The sequence below is a fragment of the Liolophura sinensis genome, chromosome 1, assembly GCF_032854445.1.
Source record: "Liolophura sinensis isolate JHLJ2023 chromosome 1, CUHK_Ljap_v2, whole genome shotgun sequence".
In the NCBI taxonomy this organism is placed as follows: domain Eukaryota; kingdom Metazoa; phylum Mollusca; class Polyplacophora; order Chitonida; family Chitonidae; genus Liolophura; species Liolophura sinensis.
In genome coordinates, this window is record NC_088295.1 from 50,546,035 (window position 1) to 50,564,224 (window position 18,190).

Genomic DNA, 18,190 nt, shown 5'->3' on the forward strand with positions numbered 1-18,190 from the left:
GGAAGAAAGGCAGGCTAGCATACTGTGCAATGAAAATCAGCACCATGATGTTCCTAAGAATTACAACATCTCCATGGGAAGCCCTCGTGAAACCAGAGAAGATTCCGTAATTTCGGCAACGTCGAAAAAAGAGGTGCGTATGAGTAATGATTCCCACAACTCTCTAGTTCTAGTTAGCCCTAGAACCAGAAAGCACGCATTTAGCACGACAGTCAACCGAGAACTTGTGTCGAGGTTGGAACAACAACAACAAGTTACATTTTGAATCCCCGAAATTAAACAGTCAGGTTTCCAAGATGTTCATTGTTGAAAGCCTGTTCTACAATGAATTAAAGTAGCAGTATTAATGGGTTTGAGAGTGTTTACCTGGCTGAAAGGTATTACATAACCAGCAACAAACAAAAAAAAAGGTCACGTGGTCAGTTACAGGCGCATCCTTTGGCACCTGGCCTCAAATGCAGGTGGGGCTGGAAAACAGGTAGGTTGGATAAGCTTACACTACGCACAATAACGCAGCGCGAAGCACCTGTGACATAGGCTGTACAGGACTATGTTGGATACAAGTTCTCGGGAGTTCTTGCACATATACCGGAAGTTAGAGTTAGAAAATGTACCATTCAGCCAATGCTAATAGGCGAAGGCCGTGTACAGCAAGGGTTCTAACCTCAACTTACTGTATATGTGCAATGTCACCAAAAATTACAGCTCGAACCCTGCCTTACATTTGACATGCACTGATTTGCCGAGTCAACTAAGTTGTATTTATGCGTCAAAATTTTTTTTTCTTCTCAAAATTGCACATCGGTGTTCTGAGAGAGCATCTGAACAATGAAAGATAAATAGAATGCTGGAATTCATCAATAGAAATGTAGGATGCTAAATATTTTATAGGCCTACTGTTCAGTGTAGACTAGTAGCCCTGGATTCTCCAGATAGCGAGCATCGGTACAAATATGAAAGAGCAGAGTATAGCCATCCAGAACTGTAGTAGACCAGCATGCAAATTCAATGTTGTAGTTGTTTTTGAAGTTGTATTTTTACTTTGATACTGCCAACATTGAAGTTTGCAATGCATTTTATAGGAATACCTGACAAGTACTTTATTATTTTTTATTTAGCTGACCTTGGGCTTATTTCTGTTATTTGGGTCATTTTGCTTCTAGAAAAGAGCTCAGAGTAGGCTTTTTATGGTTCATTATTTAAGTTTGCATTTGCCGCTGTGAACAGAAATTTGTCAGACACGTCATCATAGTGACTGTTTGTGGCGGTACAGATGGCGGTGTGGCGACATCTGTACGCACCACTTTATGGCAATGTTTATGACATTTACAATCACATGGGGCAGTCTGATCACTTTCGAGAGACAGTGGCCATGAAAAGTTGCCAAACGATTGCTAATTTACTGCCCATCCACGAATTATGAATAAAGCTGTCTTGATTTTGGAGTACCAGGCGCATGAAAATTTCATGTCTGACATGGCGCTTCAAGCTAGTGCTCGGTACGATTGCCGCCCATCATGGTGATGAGGTATGAAACCATAATCATTCATTCCTTGAAGTGATGGCTTAAGGAATGAGCTACTGCCATGAGTTAATGAATGATTTTTCATATCCTGTTTATTAGGCTCAGAAAAAAGCTTGATAGAATATTTATGGCAAGTTGAACACACAGTGTATTTAATCAGATCGTTTTATTGTTGACATAGTGTAGTGCGAGTGCTTGTGACCACATGCGATCTGGTTGGTTCCCTCCGTGAAGTCTGGTAGTGCTAATGGCTTCAGCCTCATTCAGAGCAAGTGGGATACGTCTGCAAACTAGACTTTCATTACTAAGTTTCAAGTAAATGAACATTTACTAGCCTACATCAATTTATGAGCTAGATAGGCATGTTTTTTGTTTGAAGATAGCTGACAGGGCTAGTTCACTAGTTTGAGAGCCATCCATAATTGTGGAACAAGTGACAAGCCCGTGTCCTGGATACATAACCATTAACGCTAGTAGTGTATTTTACCTCACCAAATATGTAGCCTCTGTCGTTACAGATCAGTTTTGTGTGACTGTCATCAGGCCTCGGACCCCCATTAATTTTTCCATAAGCGACAATGTTAACGTCTAGCGCTGTAGCTCAGTCCCAAACATTCCGTGGCCAATAAGCCTTGGTGCATACCTGGCCCAGCCTGTGAGAAAGAAGCCATAAAAATCTTGACATAGGTTGACCGTCAAAATCTGGACCTTTCCATGCCGGCAGCTGGGAGGCATGCCTAGCAAAGCCAAGGGGACGTCACTCTCAGCCTCATCACTACCTTACACCTTGTGCCCTCTCACCCAGAATTTCAAACTTTCATCAACAAAGCTCATACCTCCTCAAAGTTTAGACATTTCCAGCATTTTAATACCAAGCATGCACCTGTGCACCAAAAATGGACGCCTGGGAGCAAAAAAAGACTTTACACCCTAAAATTCACAGAACTACAATCGTCCCTACCGAAAAACGGAAGTTGTAATGGGGGTCTGTGTCCTATCACACCAGCCAACTTTTTTCAAAATCAATAATTTTTGCACCACATAATTCCTGACACTTCTGAACCTCACAGGCAAAATTAGGGCTTGATACATGCAGAAACTTTGGAGTTGGATGAATTCAAGTTGGGGTACCCCCCATCTTGGACATGTGTCTTTTTTTCAGGGTAAAAAAACTCTGCAGGGTAAACTTTGAAGCTTTGCAGTGCATATACCGTTCGAGATATCTCCATCAGGTCAACTGCTTTGGAAAGACAAGATGTTTATCTGCAAGAAAAGTTAAAAAAAATCACATTGACAGAGCACTTTAGACTTTTCAAAAGCAACCAGTTAGAGAAATATACATTTTTAAGAGACTTTTCTACTCAGAGCAACTTTAAATATCAAAGTTACAAGCCAAAAGTGTCAAAGCATACATCAAAATATAGGCAATTTATCTGACAATTAAATGTCAAAATATGAGACATTTACTTCAGCAACTATGTGAAAAAAATTGACTGACAGTGTGGTAGGGGTTATCAAAGCGGATTGTCACAATTTCGGAACAATCATTTGTGACCGAAATCAAAGCAAGAATAATGCCTCAAGGTGATGAAGACTTACTCACAGGCACTTTTTCAGTGGACAGGACTTAAGAAAAGACTAGTATCCCAGTTCCCCACTGAATAACATGATGAAACCCTTTAAAAGACCACCCAGCCAGGCCCCCCCCCCCCCCCCCACCCCCACCCCCACCCCCCACCCTGCCCTCCTCCCCCACGACTGCTGATTGGCTGACCAGCTCACCATGCAAAAACCTCCCTGCACCATTGCTGTTGTCTCACAGCAGGTTATTACTCAGCACAGTCACATCAAAGGGTGTCACATTGGCATCTACAACATATAAACAGAGAGGAAAAATATGAATTTAACATTTCCAATCAGGCAGCCACCAAGTACACCTATATTGGTCAGTCTGACAGTTAACAAGGCAAACAATCTACCCAAAACACCACGAAGGGAGACAGAGAAAGAGGAAACAGTCTAGATTTCAAGCTGGAAAGGCCCAGGATCGCTCAAATAACCTGTCAGCAGTTACAGACATGCTGAATCCTCTGCCTGGGTGTTCCTTGATGGACACAGATTTCCAGCCCAATCACGAGGCTGTAAGAACACACCAGCCTGACACAAATAGAATACAGCGGCCAAGACGGTGCAAGGTAGATTCCACGGCTGGATTAGACAGAGATACACATGAGCGGGAATGGGCTGCTGAAGGAATGCGACTCATAGATATACAGAAAATGGTGTGTATATGGAACAAAGTTATGCTTGAGCACAGTGAGACCAAGGACCACTGTCCACTGCCCAGGTTAGAGATAGCTGCAGAGAAAAAGTGGGGTTTAGCCTGGGCGTTCAGTTTTAAGTGCTGTGACTGTGACTATGTATCTGGCTTCCACAAATTCTACAAAGAGGTAGAATGCAACAGACCTGGCCAAAAAGCTGCGGCGGTGAACCGAGCTCTTCAAGTAGGCCTCCAGGACACACCAATGGGGAACACCCGAGCCAGACTCCTATTTGCAGCGATGGACGTGCCACCTGCCACTCGTAGGAACATGCATCACACTGCAAACCATGTCGCATCTGCAATCGCAAAGCTGAACAGAGAGGATATGGCAAATAATGTGGAAGAGGTAAAGGCATACAAAAGGCAAAGAGGAGAGGATGACAGCACAATAGATCTGGCCACAGACACTCGCTACAACAGCATTACCATAACCAGTCCCAAGAAACCAGGCCAGAATGCTTCGCAAGCCATTTCCCTGGCTGTGGAGACATCAACAGACAAGCAATACATTGTCTCCGCAGCACTGAAGAATAAATTGTGTTGGACTGGGTCCTGGCTGAGAGGAAAAGGCTTCCAAGTAAAGTGCCCTGGAGGACACGAGGAGTGCACAGCGAACACAAACCCACATGCCCCCTGGTCCGAGTATAATATGGGGAATGAGATTGGCGAGGCAAGGTGTTTTAGCCAAACACGTAACCACGGACGGCGATTCCAGGTCAGCCAAGGGAGTGGAGGACGGCATCTGACTGGTCGAGCCACTGTGGGAGGTCGAACGGTTAGCAGACCCCACGCACCTTGGTAGATCCCAGTTCAAGAAATGTAACCAGGCTAAGTTCAGCGATGCCATGTTCGAAGGACAGGGTCCGAACGAGGGAAGCCAGGAAGAAAGCACAGAAGGTGTTGAGTCAGGATGTTAAGGCCAGGTGTAGCTTGATATTTTCTCAACTTATGTCTGAGCACATTGGTGACATGAAGAAAAATAAAAACTTACCTACCCAGAGTTGTGGATGCAACGGTCAGGTGTTACGGTGGGGACTGTTCCAAATGCCGCAGGAACAGTGTGGTTTGCTCCGGAGGGGAAACCAGCAGCTGGTGGGAGAGGTCCCTGTTTTTATCCACCAGTAAACTCTGCCCTTTTAACATGGATGACAATGACAGGAAACTATTGACCGAAGTACTGCACATGAGGTTGAGCGAGACAGCCGTCACCAGTCTCCGGATGAACACCAGCACTCAAAAGTGCGAAGCTGTCAACAGATCACTCAGCGTCTCCTTGCCCAAGAATGTAAACTACAGCAGAAATATGGAGGGAAGGGCGGCGTCCACAATCCACAGACTTAACAATGGCCAGGACAAGTCCACGGCTGCCAAACTCCAAGCTGTTGGCGCCAGTATTTCACCAAGGAGCGAGAAAACAGTACAACAGATTGAAAGGGTGAACCAGTACCACAAGCTTTATAAGAAGCGACAGACAGTTAAGGGGAGATCACTCTGCAATACAGCCAGAAAACTTCGAGAGCACATTGAGTACAGGCTTTCAAATCCAGAAGAGAAAACTGACTATGCCAAGGGACAACTGGACAAAACTCCAACAGATCACACATACACTAGATATTTGTAACCACCAGTTTTGTATATAATTTGTCACTGCTGTTGTTGCTTATGAAGAAATTAAAAAATGATAACAGAAATTGAGCAAAAATCTGAAACAATCTGTTATTTATTATTTTTAATGAGCGGAAACAACCTGCTCAGTCTTAAATGCAGCATGCCCCTTGTATACTGCCCATGGCCGAGACAGCGCTCTACGTTGCAACAGCGCTGCCTGTTATTGTTAACACAATGCGGTTTCAAGCTTATGTGGTCCACAGCGTGTGTTGTGGCACACGTGTGAACAATCAAGCTTGGGATCTAAATGTGACAGCCCTGTCTGGCCATATAAACAAGTCTACTAATGTGTTTCTTCTTCCATCGATGTGTGACGGGGTCTTTGTAGGAGGCAAGGCCATATCGACCATCCCTCGTCAATGGTCCAGTCCACACTCGACAGGCTCCGTTTTCACTATAAACACTGTAAACTTTCAATTTCTGCTCTGAACGTCTCCATTTTCAAGCGTAGGAATACTAGAACGTTGCATGTTGTTCATTTCAGGATGCCTATACACTTCTACCCTACACTGAACAGCATTTTACCGATTTTTCATCAAAATGGATATTTTCATAAAATAAATAGCCCCAAGAAGCTATAAAACGGCTCAATCAATGCAAAACACATCACAGACATACCCACCAAAAATTATCAGGCTGCTGCGAAATCTAAGCGCATAGTGACATTTTTCACATTTTGGTGACTTCGTCAGTACAGGCCTCGGACCCCCATTAATTTTCCATAAGCGACAATGTTAACGTCTAGCGCTGTAGCTCAGTCCCAAACATTCCGTGGCCAAATAAGCCTTGGTGCATACCTGGCCCAGCCTGTGAGAAAGAAGCCATAAAAATCTTGACATAGGTTGACCGTCAAAATCTGGACCTTTCCATGCCGGCAGCTAGAAGGCGTGCCTAGCAAAGCCAAGGGGACGTCACTCGCAGCCTCATCACTACCTTACACCTTGGTGTCCTCTCACCCAGAATTTCCAAACTTTCATCAATAAAGCTCATACCTCCTTCAAAGTTTAGACAGTTTCCAGCATTTTAATACAAGCATGCACCTGTGCACCAAAAATTCACAGAACTACAATGCGTCCCTACCAAAAAAACGGAAGTTGTAATGGGGGTCTGTGTCCTATCATGAACTGTTTTTAGCTGATCTGGCTTATCAATGCTGCACCAGTGAGTGTGATATTCCATCATAGGTTCTGTGTGTACGTATTAAATACCACAAATTTGCTGAATTCCTGACTTATTAAACAAAAATGTTAGGGGTGGTGTCTTAAAAAGTACAGCATGTACCGGTATTGACCTGAAGGTTTACATGCATATAAAGCTCAATAACACAAGGGGATGTTCCATCACTTATGCTCTGTGTGCATATTAATTTGGCCTAAAAAGAATATGTTGAGTTTCCGGCCAACCGAACCGACCCTATTTTTTCCTCCCGATTCTAATTATTTTATAAAATTATTTTATTTGAAAGTTTTGTCCCATTCCTTTGCCGTCTGATCTGTGTTGTGGAAATACGCGAATATCGCTTCGGTGAAGTCCGTAATATCCTCTCACTTCCGGAGAGAAAAGTCTCAGACTTTTAAAGAGCTGATACAAACACTTCATGATCCGGAAGTTTTCATCGGTGTCTTGTTCATGGTCCGTGGATCGACATAGTTTATCTTACAACTCCGGTGTTGTCAGCTGTCATTGTCTTCAACATACAGTTTATACACTTTAAGTGTACTTGCAACGACGCACCTGAAAATACAGACGCATCAGAGGTTTAGAACGGCGTTTGATGTTCTGATGGACAAAGAAAAAAGGCTCCCTTCTGCAAAAGTTTCCAGGTACTGGTAGGCCCACACTATTTTATTCCTGAACATTTTAGACTTCATTCCTGTCCTCATCGTATCCACGCTTCTATCTGTTGCAGTTTTCTTGTCTAAGTGTCACCAGTTCACAAAATACTCGATTTCACCTTTTATTTATATATTGCTTTCGTTTGATTGAACATTTGGATCATGTTGTTCGAAAATTCATTTACTAGACTTACATTCTTGTGGTATTTTTAATTGATTTTTTTATTTTTTTTTTATTTTTTGTCTGTTAAGCTGTGGGATGACCAGCGGAAAATTATCAGATAAGGACAGATTGTTTAATGATGTAACTGAATTGGACAGACAAGAAGGATGTAGTTTCTCAAAACTGATTCAGAAGGTGGTTACATAACCCAGGTTTGTTCCAAGTTCTGCTCGTTTTTGTACACAAAAATTGTTTGTTAGCCTGTGTTTTTGTTTATTTCTCTTTATTCTTCTGAAGTCATCATCAGTTTCTGGTATCAAGTCGGGAATCTTTGCGTTCAATGTAGTCTGCCAGACAGATATTTTAACGTGCTGTTTAGATGCCTGATATGAACTTGCTATTTATATAGATTGATTTATTCATTCTCGGTGTACTTTGTTTGTTTTGTTTTATTTCAAGCTATACCTCTGCAGGGTTAGTGTCAATTTTAAGCGCCGAAAGAGTGATGAAGTAATTCATATGAGTAATTTCTACTATACACTGGGCACATGTTGAGTTTTATATCGCAATTCTTGATTTTTTTGTTTTGCAGGTGCTCACCAATGCCTTATGGTATGTTACAAATCACCATGACACCATCAGATGTGCCTCATTGAAGAGGAGTGAGATTTGTCCAGTTCCACCCATATTTGAGAAATTTCAGGGATTTGATGATACAAAAAGAAAGAAGGAAGAAAAATCCACCCTTGTCAAGCAATAACTTGAAAAGTCAAGCTGAGGCTCTTTACAGCATTTCCCTCAGACCCAGTGTATCAACTCCAGCATGGGCAGTTATGAATGCAGGAATAAAAAATCTGGCAAAGTGTTTTCAGTCGTATGCTCAATATTTACATATGCAACTAGAACAACAGACTAGAAGGCAAAAACTGGATCACCCAGTCAGGGAAGTTTCTGAAAATATCTCTGTGGAACATCGATCTGCAGCAGTTTATACTCCTGAAAAGAGATGACCTGCTTGATAAATCTGTTGAAGAAGCTGGACTGAATAAGCCGATAGCATTTGATGAAAGCCAACACTTGCTGTCACCACTTCAATCAAGTATGCAAAGACTCAGATACTTGGAACACCTTCAATTGTCTGTCCCAGTGAATCTGTTCAAGTATGCTCCCTGTGGCTCTCACACAACAGTGGCAGTTATTGTACAGGTCCAGCCAAAGTGAACTACAGAAGAAATTTTGACTGATACAGCCAGAGCCCTGTCACAGATCAAATCCCTGTTTCCAGTTTTTCACACTCGTCAAATGAAAGCCAATTTCCAACAGAAGTTCCAAAATGTTGCTTTTCTTTCACCTAGCATTGTTCAATTTCTTTACGAGGAGCTCCCTTTGGATGCCTCAGTCGCAGAACACCCAAACACTGGACAAAGACTGAGACTAATAATTTTGGAAGAGAAAGTTCTTCTGCCAGATCTAAGAAAACTCAATGGTGGACGCCCGTCAATAATGTTCGATACAGTTTGGGAAAAGTTATGAAGCATTATCGAGCAGGTCACAGCAGCTGACGAAAGACGTCACAACGTCGGCCATCTTTCCCAGTGGATTTTATTGAAAGATTTGATACATCAAACCAAGGTCGTATGTCCAGAGGGAACAGAAATACCATCCTCTGCCCTGGTTCGCCTTCAGTTCACTCCAAGGAACGCCTATGTACACTCAGCTTTAAACTTCACAGGGGGTTTTGATGTTCAGTATAAAATACAGAGAAGGCAGTTGCGTGCCCATCATCCAGACGACCATTATTGCGCTGCTCTTTTGAAGTATATGAAATGTCTGTCTGTTCTTTGGGAGATCTGTGTGTTTTTGACAGCTGTGACGACAAGGCAAAGATTCCACTTGGGGAGCCAGCTTTACCACTGTCGACGCGGGTCAAGGCAAAAATACTCTGGCGCCAGTCAGTACCACAATATCTGCACTGGACCATGGTGTGAACCACAAAGGCACCAAACTTGGCACAGTGGAGTCGGCACCAAAGATTTTACTCAAGTTTTCAGATGGTGGAACAGATCAAAGAAATAATTTAGAAAGTGTAAAGTGCTCACTTATTTATCTGTTCACAAAGTTGGACTTATACATGCTCATTGGGGCAAGGTGTGCACCAGGACAAAGCTGGACAAATATGGCAGAACGCATCATGTCAATCTTAAATTTGGGCCTCCAGAATTGTGCTCTAGAGCACGAAAACAGCTCTCAAGAAATGGAAGCGACAGTTGGTAGATGTGGAAATGTGAACGATATAAGGGACATAGAACACAATGTTTCGGGTCTGAAAGAAGCCTGGACAAACAGCACCAGGTCCTGTAAAGAAACTATAGAAGGTCGCTTTCACAGAAGCTGTCCTTCAAAGGGAAGCCTATCAATGTTCAGCAGCCTGTAGAAGATGCTGCAATTCAAGAGGCTAAACTGCATGTTGAGGGTTTGTTCCCAAGACTAAATGCTTCAAAAGTGTTGTTTCTGCGGGACAGATAAAGGAACAGTAGACACTGAGCTTAAGAAACAATACAAGACAGTTTTACCCGTGTGTGCAGCGTGTTCAGCTCTGGAGCATGAGGCTCCTTGTTTAAGGTCCTATGGCAAGCATGTGTGACATGACTTTACCGAAGTTAAAGTCTTGCTAAATGCTGGGCATTAAAATGTATGTCAAATAAAATGTATAAATAATGTAAAGAATTTTGTTTCCTCTGAATTCTCAGTTTTGGAGCCAGTGATCTAGTGGGTATCACAAAAGATTGCTGATCTGGGTTAGATTTCCATAGGATTGCAGGGAATTTCCTCATTTCACTGCAGGTAGTTGAGTGGTTAATTTTAAGGGTCTGCTAGCAACCTGCGGATGGTCGTGGGTTGAGCCCGGTTTCGTCCCACGCTGATGCTTGCTGCCGTCGTATGAGTGAAATATTCTTGTACGGCACAAAACACCAATTAAATAAATTTCAAGGGGTCTTGGTGTCAAGTGGACAATGACGCTATTAGAGAAAGAGGCTTTATTTTTTTGGAGACCTGCCCTTCACCACTGTATAATTCAAATGGGGGAGGTGTTACAGACTTGCCAATGATCAGTGGTTTTGTATTAATGTGACTGGCTCGGGTAACGGTAGATCCTGGATTAATCCTGGGTTGGGTCACAACCAAGACTTTAAAAGAGGGAGTTATAACTTCCTCGCTTGGTATTCAGCGTGAAAGGGATGGCGCAACGACTGTTTGACCCATATCAGTGTAATAGCTTGGGCTTGCCTTCGGTAAGTCGTCTCAGGGTAGCAGCACTAGTCAAAAGAGGGGTGGAAATCCGTCCTGCAACAAGGAGGCACATTACATACACCTTAACGATTCCTTCATCATCATAAGACTGAAAAATTGTTGAGTACGACGTTAAACCCCAAGCACGCACGCACTCACTGTATTTAAGTGAAATACCCTTGACTACAGCATAAAACAAGTTAGATTTATCAGTTCCCATTTGCCTGTACGCCTTCCGCTGAGATGTAAAAAAAAAAAAAAATCCCTACCAACCTACCCTAATTTTTTGAACCCATGTTACCGGAAACACAACATATTTTTTTTGGGCCTTACCGTAAATTACCAAATTCTCAACTTTACTTTATGTATTGAAATGAAGTTTTGCATTCTTGTGCTTTTAAAGGCCAGCTTTGTGGTAGCCTTTCAAAGCTTTTTTTTTAACTTGAACTGGGCATCTCTGAGGCGTAAATACGCCTTTTATCTGGAGCGCTGCAGTTCACGATTTGCATATTAAACACTGTGACAAGTTTGTGCACAAACTCCCCACAGTGACATCTTACCACAGCAATGATTTTCATCTATTAACAATGAAATCATTGCTCTGCAATCTTTCGTCACTCCCATAAAAGGTCATATTTGTGGGGTAAAATTTTGGCCTTTCTCGTTCATTTAATGACAAGATTTTAGCACTAACTTATTAGAGAATAATGTCTGTGTATGACAATGTCATTCTGCTTTACTTTGGTTTAGAGGTCAGTATTTGAATGTATCAGCGGAAGTTACTGTGATATAGTCTTGCGAACTGCTCATCAATCAGGTGAGCTACCGGTGTTCTCAGAATGCCTTTTTAGAAAAATAAATCAAAGCTGAGTGGCTAGGACCCTCAAATATCAATTTCTGGCCAATAACTTGGAGAGGAGATGGGAGTCAGTACAAGACTGAAGGCTTGTCCAAAGAGGGATTCCATGAACTCCTGCTAAACTGCAGTGATACAGTTTCATGCAGTCAGACCACGAAGCTTCCATGTTGAGTACATGTAGATGAGGGGTCATCAGTGACTGTAGCCTGTGATAATTATCAAATAGAAGTTTTGGATGATTTTGCATAGATTGGATATGGATTGAAATAGATGCATACACATGTATTAATGTATAGTCAGCTTTACCAAGTTATTCATGTTGTGTGATCGCAGTAATACATTGGAGGCTACCAAGCTTGCCCCATGAATAACTTTTTACTTGGCAAAGCTGGAAGTACATTTTATTCATATACATCAATTTCAATTGAGCGCCAATCAGCAATGTAACAATACAAAAAATTGTCTACAATACTGAAATAGCGGCGACCTATAAAAGCTAATCGTAAATGTATGTGGTCAAAGCCTAGTGAACATAAGGATTTGAACTTGGTTGAAACTGCAAGGCGTTGAGTGGTGGATTTAGTTCTGAAGATAAGTGAAAAGAAAAACAATACATCGTGCTAAGATGCCTATGCTCTGGCAATACCAGATTGGCATTACCGTACATTTACTGCCTTGATTGTTGACAGAAAGCTGGTTCCGTGTATTGTTTTATGTTGCAGTCATTACCTGATGACTTGGTACTTTGATTCAGTCTTACACGAAGCACTTCTATTAAGCAGATGCAGATGAGAAGCCTTTGTTTTGAAAATGTTGTTTAGAGCTAGTCATTGGTAGCGATTTGCATATCAGAGAGCATGAAAGCCTAAATTTGTGGACTAAATCCCCACAGTGTCTTTCCACCACCATGATTTACATCTCCATAACACATGAAGTCACTGCTCTGCAATCCTTACGAATACCTTGTGACAGTAGAATAATTTTGACCTTCCTTATTTATTTAATGGCAAGATCTTAGAACTATATAATAGGATAATATCTGTGTATGACAGTGTCAATCGTTCTACTTTTTTGGTTTAGAGGTCAATATTTGAATGTATCACATGACTAGAGCATTATGTTTTACAAACAGCTGAAACCTGCGATCTATCGGTGTTCTCTGAATGCAGTGTTAAATTTTAGCTCACCTGTATAGCTGGAGCTTGTGTCAGAGTGTTTGTGTACAGTATATATGGTAATTTTATAGTAATATGGATAGTTTTTTGACTATGCTTATGTACTGTGTAATTTTGTCATTGAATTACTTATGTGGATGTAGCAATTTCTAAAATTCAGAGAAAGGATATTCAAAGATTTTTGCCTGATTTATTTGATTTGTGATTCAACATTGAATGTTCAGTCGTGGTCTATTCAATGTTCAGATAAATATTCCAGGCTGTATTAAAAAGCACTTCATGTATTGAGGTCAGGTTTTGCATACTTTTAAAATCCAATAACATAAAGAGGATGTTTATTCATGGCTTCGTCTCTTGTATGGAGTATAATGTAGTAAGTCGGTCAATGTTCATTAAAGATCGTGTGTATTTTGTGAAAATTGGTGTTGATTCTATCAATGGACATATACATACACTGTATATGTATTTAAAATTGCAGTTTATATTAAGTACATGCAACAGGACTGCTGATTATCAGTGTAATTACCTGCTGGAGTTTCGTGCAATTTTAATCTCGATTCAAAATTGAATTAACTCATCATGTTTTTTTTTTTTTGTTCCCCCTTAGTAACTATGGATGGCAGTTCCCCAGAAACTGATGCAGCAACCCTGAACATGCCCACTAGCGCTGTTCCTTCTGGTGTGACAGAAGAGGACGTCACCATTACTGCCCTTGATGCAGATGTCAGAAGCTTGAGCAGCTCTCTCTTATGTGTGACTGACGATTTGCGGGTTGTCCGCTGCTCATCAGTTTGTGATGAGAAAATCCCCAAGACGCTCACAGATAAACCTCAGGTAGACAGTATATTCACAGATTATCTGTTCGACCCAAGACTGTCGCCTATTCGCCCTATTGAAGCTAAACCTCTGGGTGGTGACCATGGACAAGAGGAGAAATGCTGGCTGGAGGTGGGCGAGAAGACGTATGAGGAGCTGGTTTCGGGAATATCAGCCATGTGTGAAACTAACCATGAAGATGACTCTGTGTTTGAGAAAGACTTGGATTTACCAGCCAAGCTTCACAGCAGCTGCACAGTTGTCTCTTCAACTCCTGATCTCGAAATGCTTAAGAAGGACAAATTCAAAACATTATTTGATGTCAAGGATAGTGAAAAATATCCAGGGCACAGACATTTACCATTTGCTGATGTGGACTTCTCTGGGAGAGGTTCAAGACGAGCTTCTGCAAGTTGTCCACCTAGTTTCATTGCATCTTCTTCGCACTCTGTCATCATTGGTCAGCCTGGTAGATTTAAGGATGTTGATGTGAGCAGAGTGACTGATACAGATGCTACCATATTGGAGGAAATCAGTGATACAGGACCGGATGTTTTGGGTTTGGATGAGTTCACCACCATTGTAGACTCAGAGGATGAAGACATGTTACTTATGACTATTGATGAATGGCAAACTGTACTCCATAACTCCAAAGAATGTAGCAAAATCTTAGAAGGTAAACTTGCCAAAGAGAGTGTCAGTGAGGACATTGAAAAGGGGAAGAAGAGAAAACCTTCAGAAGCATTTGTCATAGATCTGCAAAAAAACTTTAATGAGGTCCAAGAGTTTATGGTCAGTGAAACTGTTCTGGATGTTGGAAAACAGATGAGCTCTTCTAATCTGAGTAAGAAACAGAAAACAGAAACTACATTGTGTGAAACTACAGCAGGTGAAGATGATATACGAGCGATTGTAAGAAAACAAATTGCTGATATGGTCAGAGAAGTGTCCCAGATAAATGATGCAGAAAAGTTAAAGTTGACTGATGAATATTTACAAAGGGAACAAACGGATGCTCCTCCAGAAGTTGCCTCATCAGATGCAGTAAAGCCTTCTCCAAAGAAATGTGTTTTCGGCAAAGAAGGAGAGACGACAACCTCACAGGATTCTCACACAAGTGAGGACGACAGCCAGTACAAAGTGTCTTTACAAGTATTAGAAGATGACAGTAATGCTCGTGTTCACGCCAGTGAATGCGCTGATTCACTACTAATACAACAGTCAGGATCTGTCAGCCTAGAAAGGCAACAGACAGGACAGGGAATCAAGGTTCTTCTTTCAAATGATCGAGCACCAGCCTCGTCCACACTTGTGCTGCCAGCTACTCCTACTACTGAAGTTTCAGTCATTCCTGTCTTATTTTCTCCTGGGGCAACAATACCCTGTTTGGATGTGTCTTTGCAGTCAATCCCTCTTCCGCCATCACCCAACAAGGACGCAGTCACTGGTTCTCACATGGATCAAGTGAATTCTATTGAAAGCACCAGCAATACTGTGTTGTCTGCTGTGCACAATGAAAGCACTTCAGGCTCTGCACCCATTCCAGTTATTGTCTCACCTGCCCAGAAACCTGAATTGAATGAAGAACAACCTATTCTCCCTGACCCTTTTCAAAGTAACGCTCTTTCACCAGCTAACAAAACAAAGCCACCACCTAAGGCTTGTGGAAAGATTGTCGAATTGTCTGAACAAAATGAGGAATGCAGAGGGAATAGTAATCTGGTTAATGAGGTAAGACCATCAGATCAGTCGAGCAGACAAGTCGGTACAGTAGACGTTTCAAATGAAAAGTCTAGGAAGACTCTCGGTGTACCTAACAAGCCTCTGTCTGAGCTTTCAAATTTACCACGCAAATCCGCTGAACAAAATTCAGGTTTTTTATCAGAGGATAAGGCAGCCCATATCCTACCCAAGGTTCAAAGTTCACCTCTTAAACAGATAGCAAATCTTGACATTGAAAATATAGTTGAAAAGTTGTCACCCCTAAAAAGAAAAGCCAGCCCAAGTAAGGTGGTTAGTTCAATTCTGAATGTGTCTAGTCAAAGAGCCAAAGTGTTCAAATCTAGTGATGATGCAGGTCATACTTTGACTACAGATAAGACACAAGGACCCAAAATTATGAGCCCTGCATATAAAGTTGATACTGGCCCACACGTGTGTGCCAGCAAAGATTCATCTCCTAAAGTTACTTCTCTTATCTCATTAAGTACCTCAGTACTAACCAGTGCACTTTCAAAGCAGAGTTCAACTGATCTCAGAAACCTCGACCAGTCTGTTGACCCAAAAGGTAAGATTTCGACCTCCACTGCAACATCAGTTACTAAAGGTAGTCTTATTTCAACATCTCTAACTGAGCCTAAAACCGTTAATGCTGGCAAAATGGTAGCATCAAAAGTTAATGCTAGCACCTTGTCGGCTGTACTAGTAAAAACTAATGCTCTTTCTGTCAACAAACTCACTGCACCACTAACTTCATCTTTAGGGAAGGACCTCATGCAGCCTTTAGCTCCAGTAAATTGTAACCTTGCTGGCAAAACGTCGGCAATTCCGGTATCTTCTACTTCAGGAAAAGGTGTCTTCAAGCGTAAAACCACCGTGAATAAGACACCAGTGTCGGCAGTTAAGACCTCTCTCATAACCTCAAACTTGGCAAAGAGTGACGGGCAAGTTACAAAGGTTGCGGATTCCGCAAAATTAGTAGATGTAGGCTCTAGTCCAGATGTGGCAGAAAGTTCTTCTGATAAGCAGAAGAATTTTGAGCTAAATAAGGGCGAGCTTTCTTTCGCATCGGATAAAAAGAATGGTAAATCACTTTCTAGACAAACAGTAACCCGTAATCCTGATGCAATCTCTGGGGGTGCAACTAAAGCTGATAAGCTTTCCCCTGTAGCTTCTACTGCGAAGGTTGTCTGTAAAACTGCTGATAAGATTACCTCTCAGCGCCAAATTAGTTTGGATAGTGCTATTCCGAAAAAAGGGTCTAAACCAACAATCCAACGGCAGGTTAGTTTAGACAATACCGTGGAGACGACAGTAGACAGGCCCACTTCCAGTCACCAGCTAAAATCGGTTGCTGTTGTGTCCAAAGCCGATGAACTGGGTCCCCTAACAAGGAGTGCGCCTCAGTACTTGACAGAGGACAACGCACTTATTCAGCAGGTTAAAAAGCGCTGGGATTGCAAAGCCATACCATCTCCAGAAACCAATCTAACATGTGCAAACTACTGGAGAAGAAATCAAGCAACGGGCCTGCGGCCACGAAACGCATTACTTGAGGGAGATTTCCGATTCTCGCCATTAATAGAGAGAATGAAGTCAAAGCAACCGGTTCCACCGACTGCCGTGAGGAGCAATAAGCGAAAACGTCCGGACAATGACCTATACCTAAATCCATCGGACGGCTACATGTGGGACGGAAAGCGTGCCAGGTATGATCAGCATGTGGAATTTACCGGTGAAGTATCGGCCAGTATAAAGTTTCAAATCGAGAAGCTGGAGCAGAACTTTCGGGAGCGTTGTAGGGAGATTTTTTATCAAGAGGAAAGGATGAGAAATGAGTTGAGCCTGAAACATGAACTGCAGATGGAGAAGGTTTCCACTCAGCAGAGGGAGGAGATGGAGGCACTATACGTACGTAGCTATGACCACCGTACTCTTCATAGGTCCCTTATGTGGCTACGCCAGCAACATCAGCTCTATATAAATGAGTTGCATGATTTGTACTATTGTAACGTACAGAGACTTACAGAAGAGACGAAACAGCAGATTTCTCATGAAAGGAAAAACTATTTCGAGATAGCTGAACAACTGGAACAACTAATGAACAAAGAGAAGACGAAATCTTATCAACACACTGGCCAAAATGTTACCTACAAAATGATCCATTTGGTGAAAGCCCCTTGTCGCTCAAACAACCAGAAAAAAAGCTGGGTTAAAGTTTATCTACCAGCGGACGTTGGATCGTCCATCATTCGGGAGGACCTTATATATGACGCATTCTATGTGTACTAGGGTTTGTTTACAAATCCTATTATATAAACAGGCTAAGAAGCTGAAAACGTACGTTAAGATATGTTTAAATGAACTTCTGCTTTCGTTGTCTGAATGTTAAGACTTTTACCCACGGGAAACCCATATACATTCAACCTATTAAGCTTAGAGAAATCTGTGATGGACCATCTTAAAAAAGTGGTGTGCAACCCGACAAGCAAGGTAATACTAGCCTTCAGTTTGTGTTAAAAATACTACGGCAAAATTCTGAAAAACTCTTGCATGTAAGGGCATGTAGCTTTTTGTTAACGGAGACGATCGAATTTGTGCCTTTGAGTATGAAGTCTATCGAACAACGATTGTTTGTGCTAGCACTGGCCAGTGGGCATTGCCATCGGTATTCGATTTCTTGCCAGTAACTTCACTACTCAAGTTCTCAGCAGACATATCAGTATTACAGAACTACATTGTTAGCACACCCATTTCTGTCCCATTTTTTCACAAGTTTCTGGCCCTTCAGAATTAAGCCTCCATATTTGGTCGAA

At 42.0% G+C, this 18,190-nt stretch overlaps 1 protein-coding gene across 1 annotated transcript; it reads left to right on the forward strand.

Annotated features, from left to right (window-relative positions):
• LOC135479993 (uncharacterized) lies at window positions 1-18,022 on the forward strand. The gene is made up of 2 exons (XM_064759816.1): window positions 1-133; window positions 13,447-18,022. Exon 2 carries the CDS (start codon window positions 13,452-13,454, stop codon window positions 17,664-17,666), a length of 4,215 nt encoding a protein of 1,404 aa, XP_064615886.1. The 5' UTR covers window positions 1-133; window positions 13,447-13,451; the 3' UTR covers window positions 17,667-18,022.
• Window positions 18,023-18,190: the final 168 nt, after the last annotated feature.

What these genes read in the sequence shown, in the direction of transcription:
- LOC135479993 (XM_064759816.1), top strand. Translation starts at nt 13,452, where the DNA reads ATGGATGGCAGTTCCCCAGAAACTGATGCAGCAACCCTGAACATGCCC.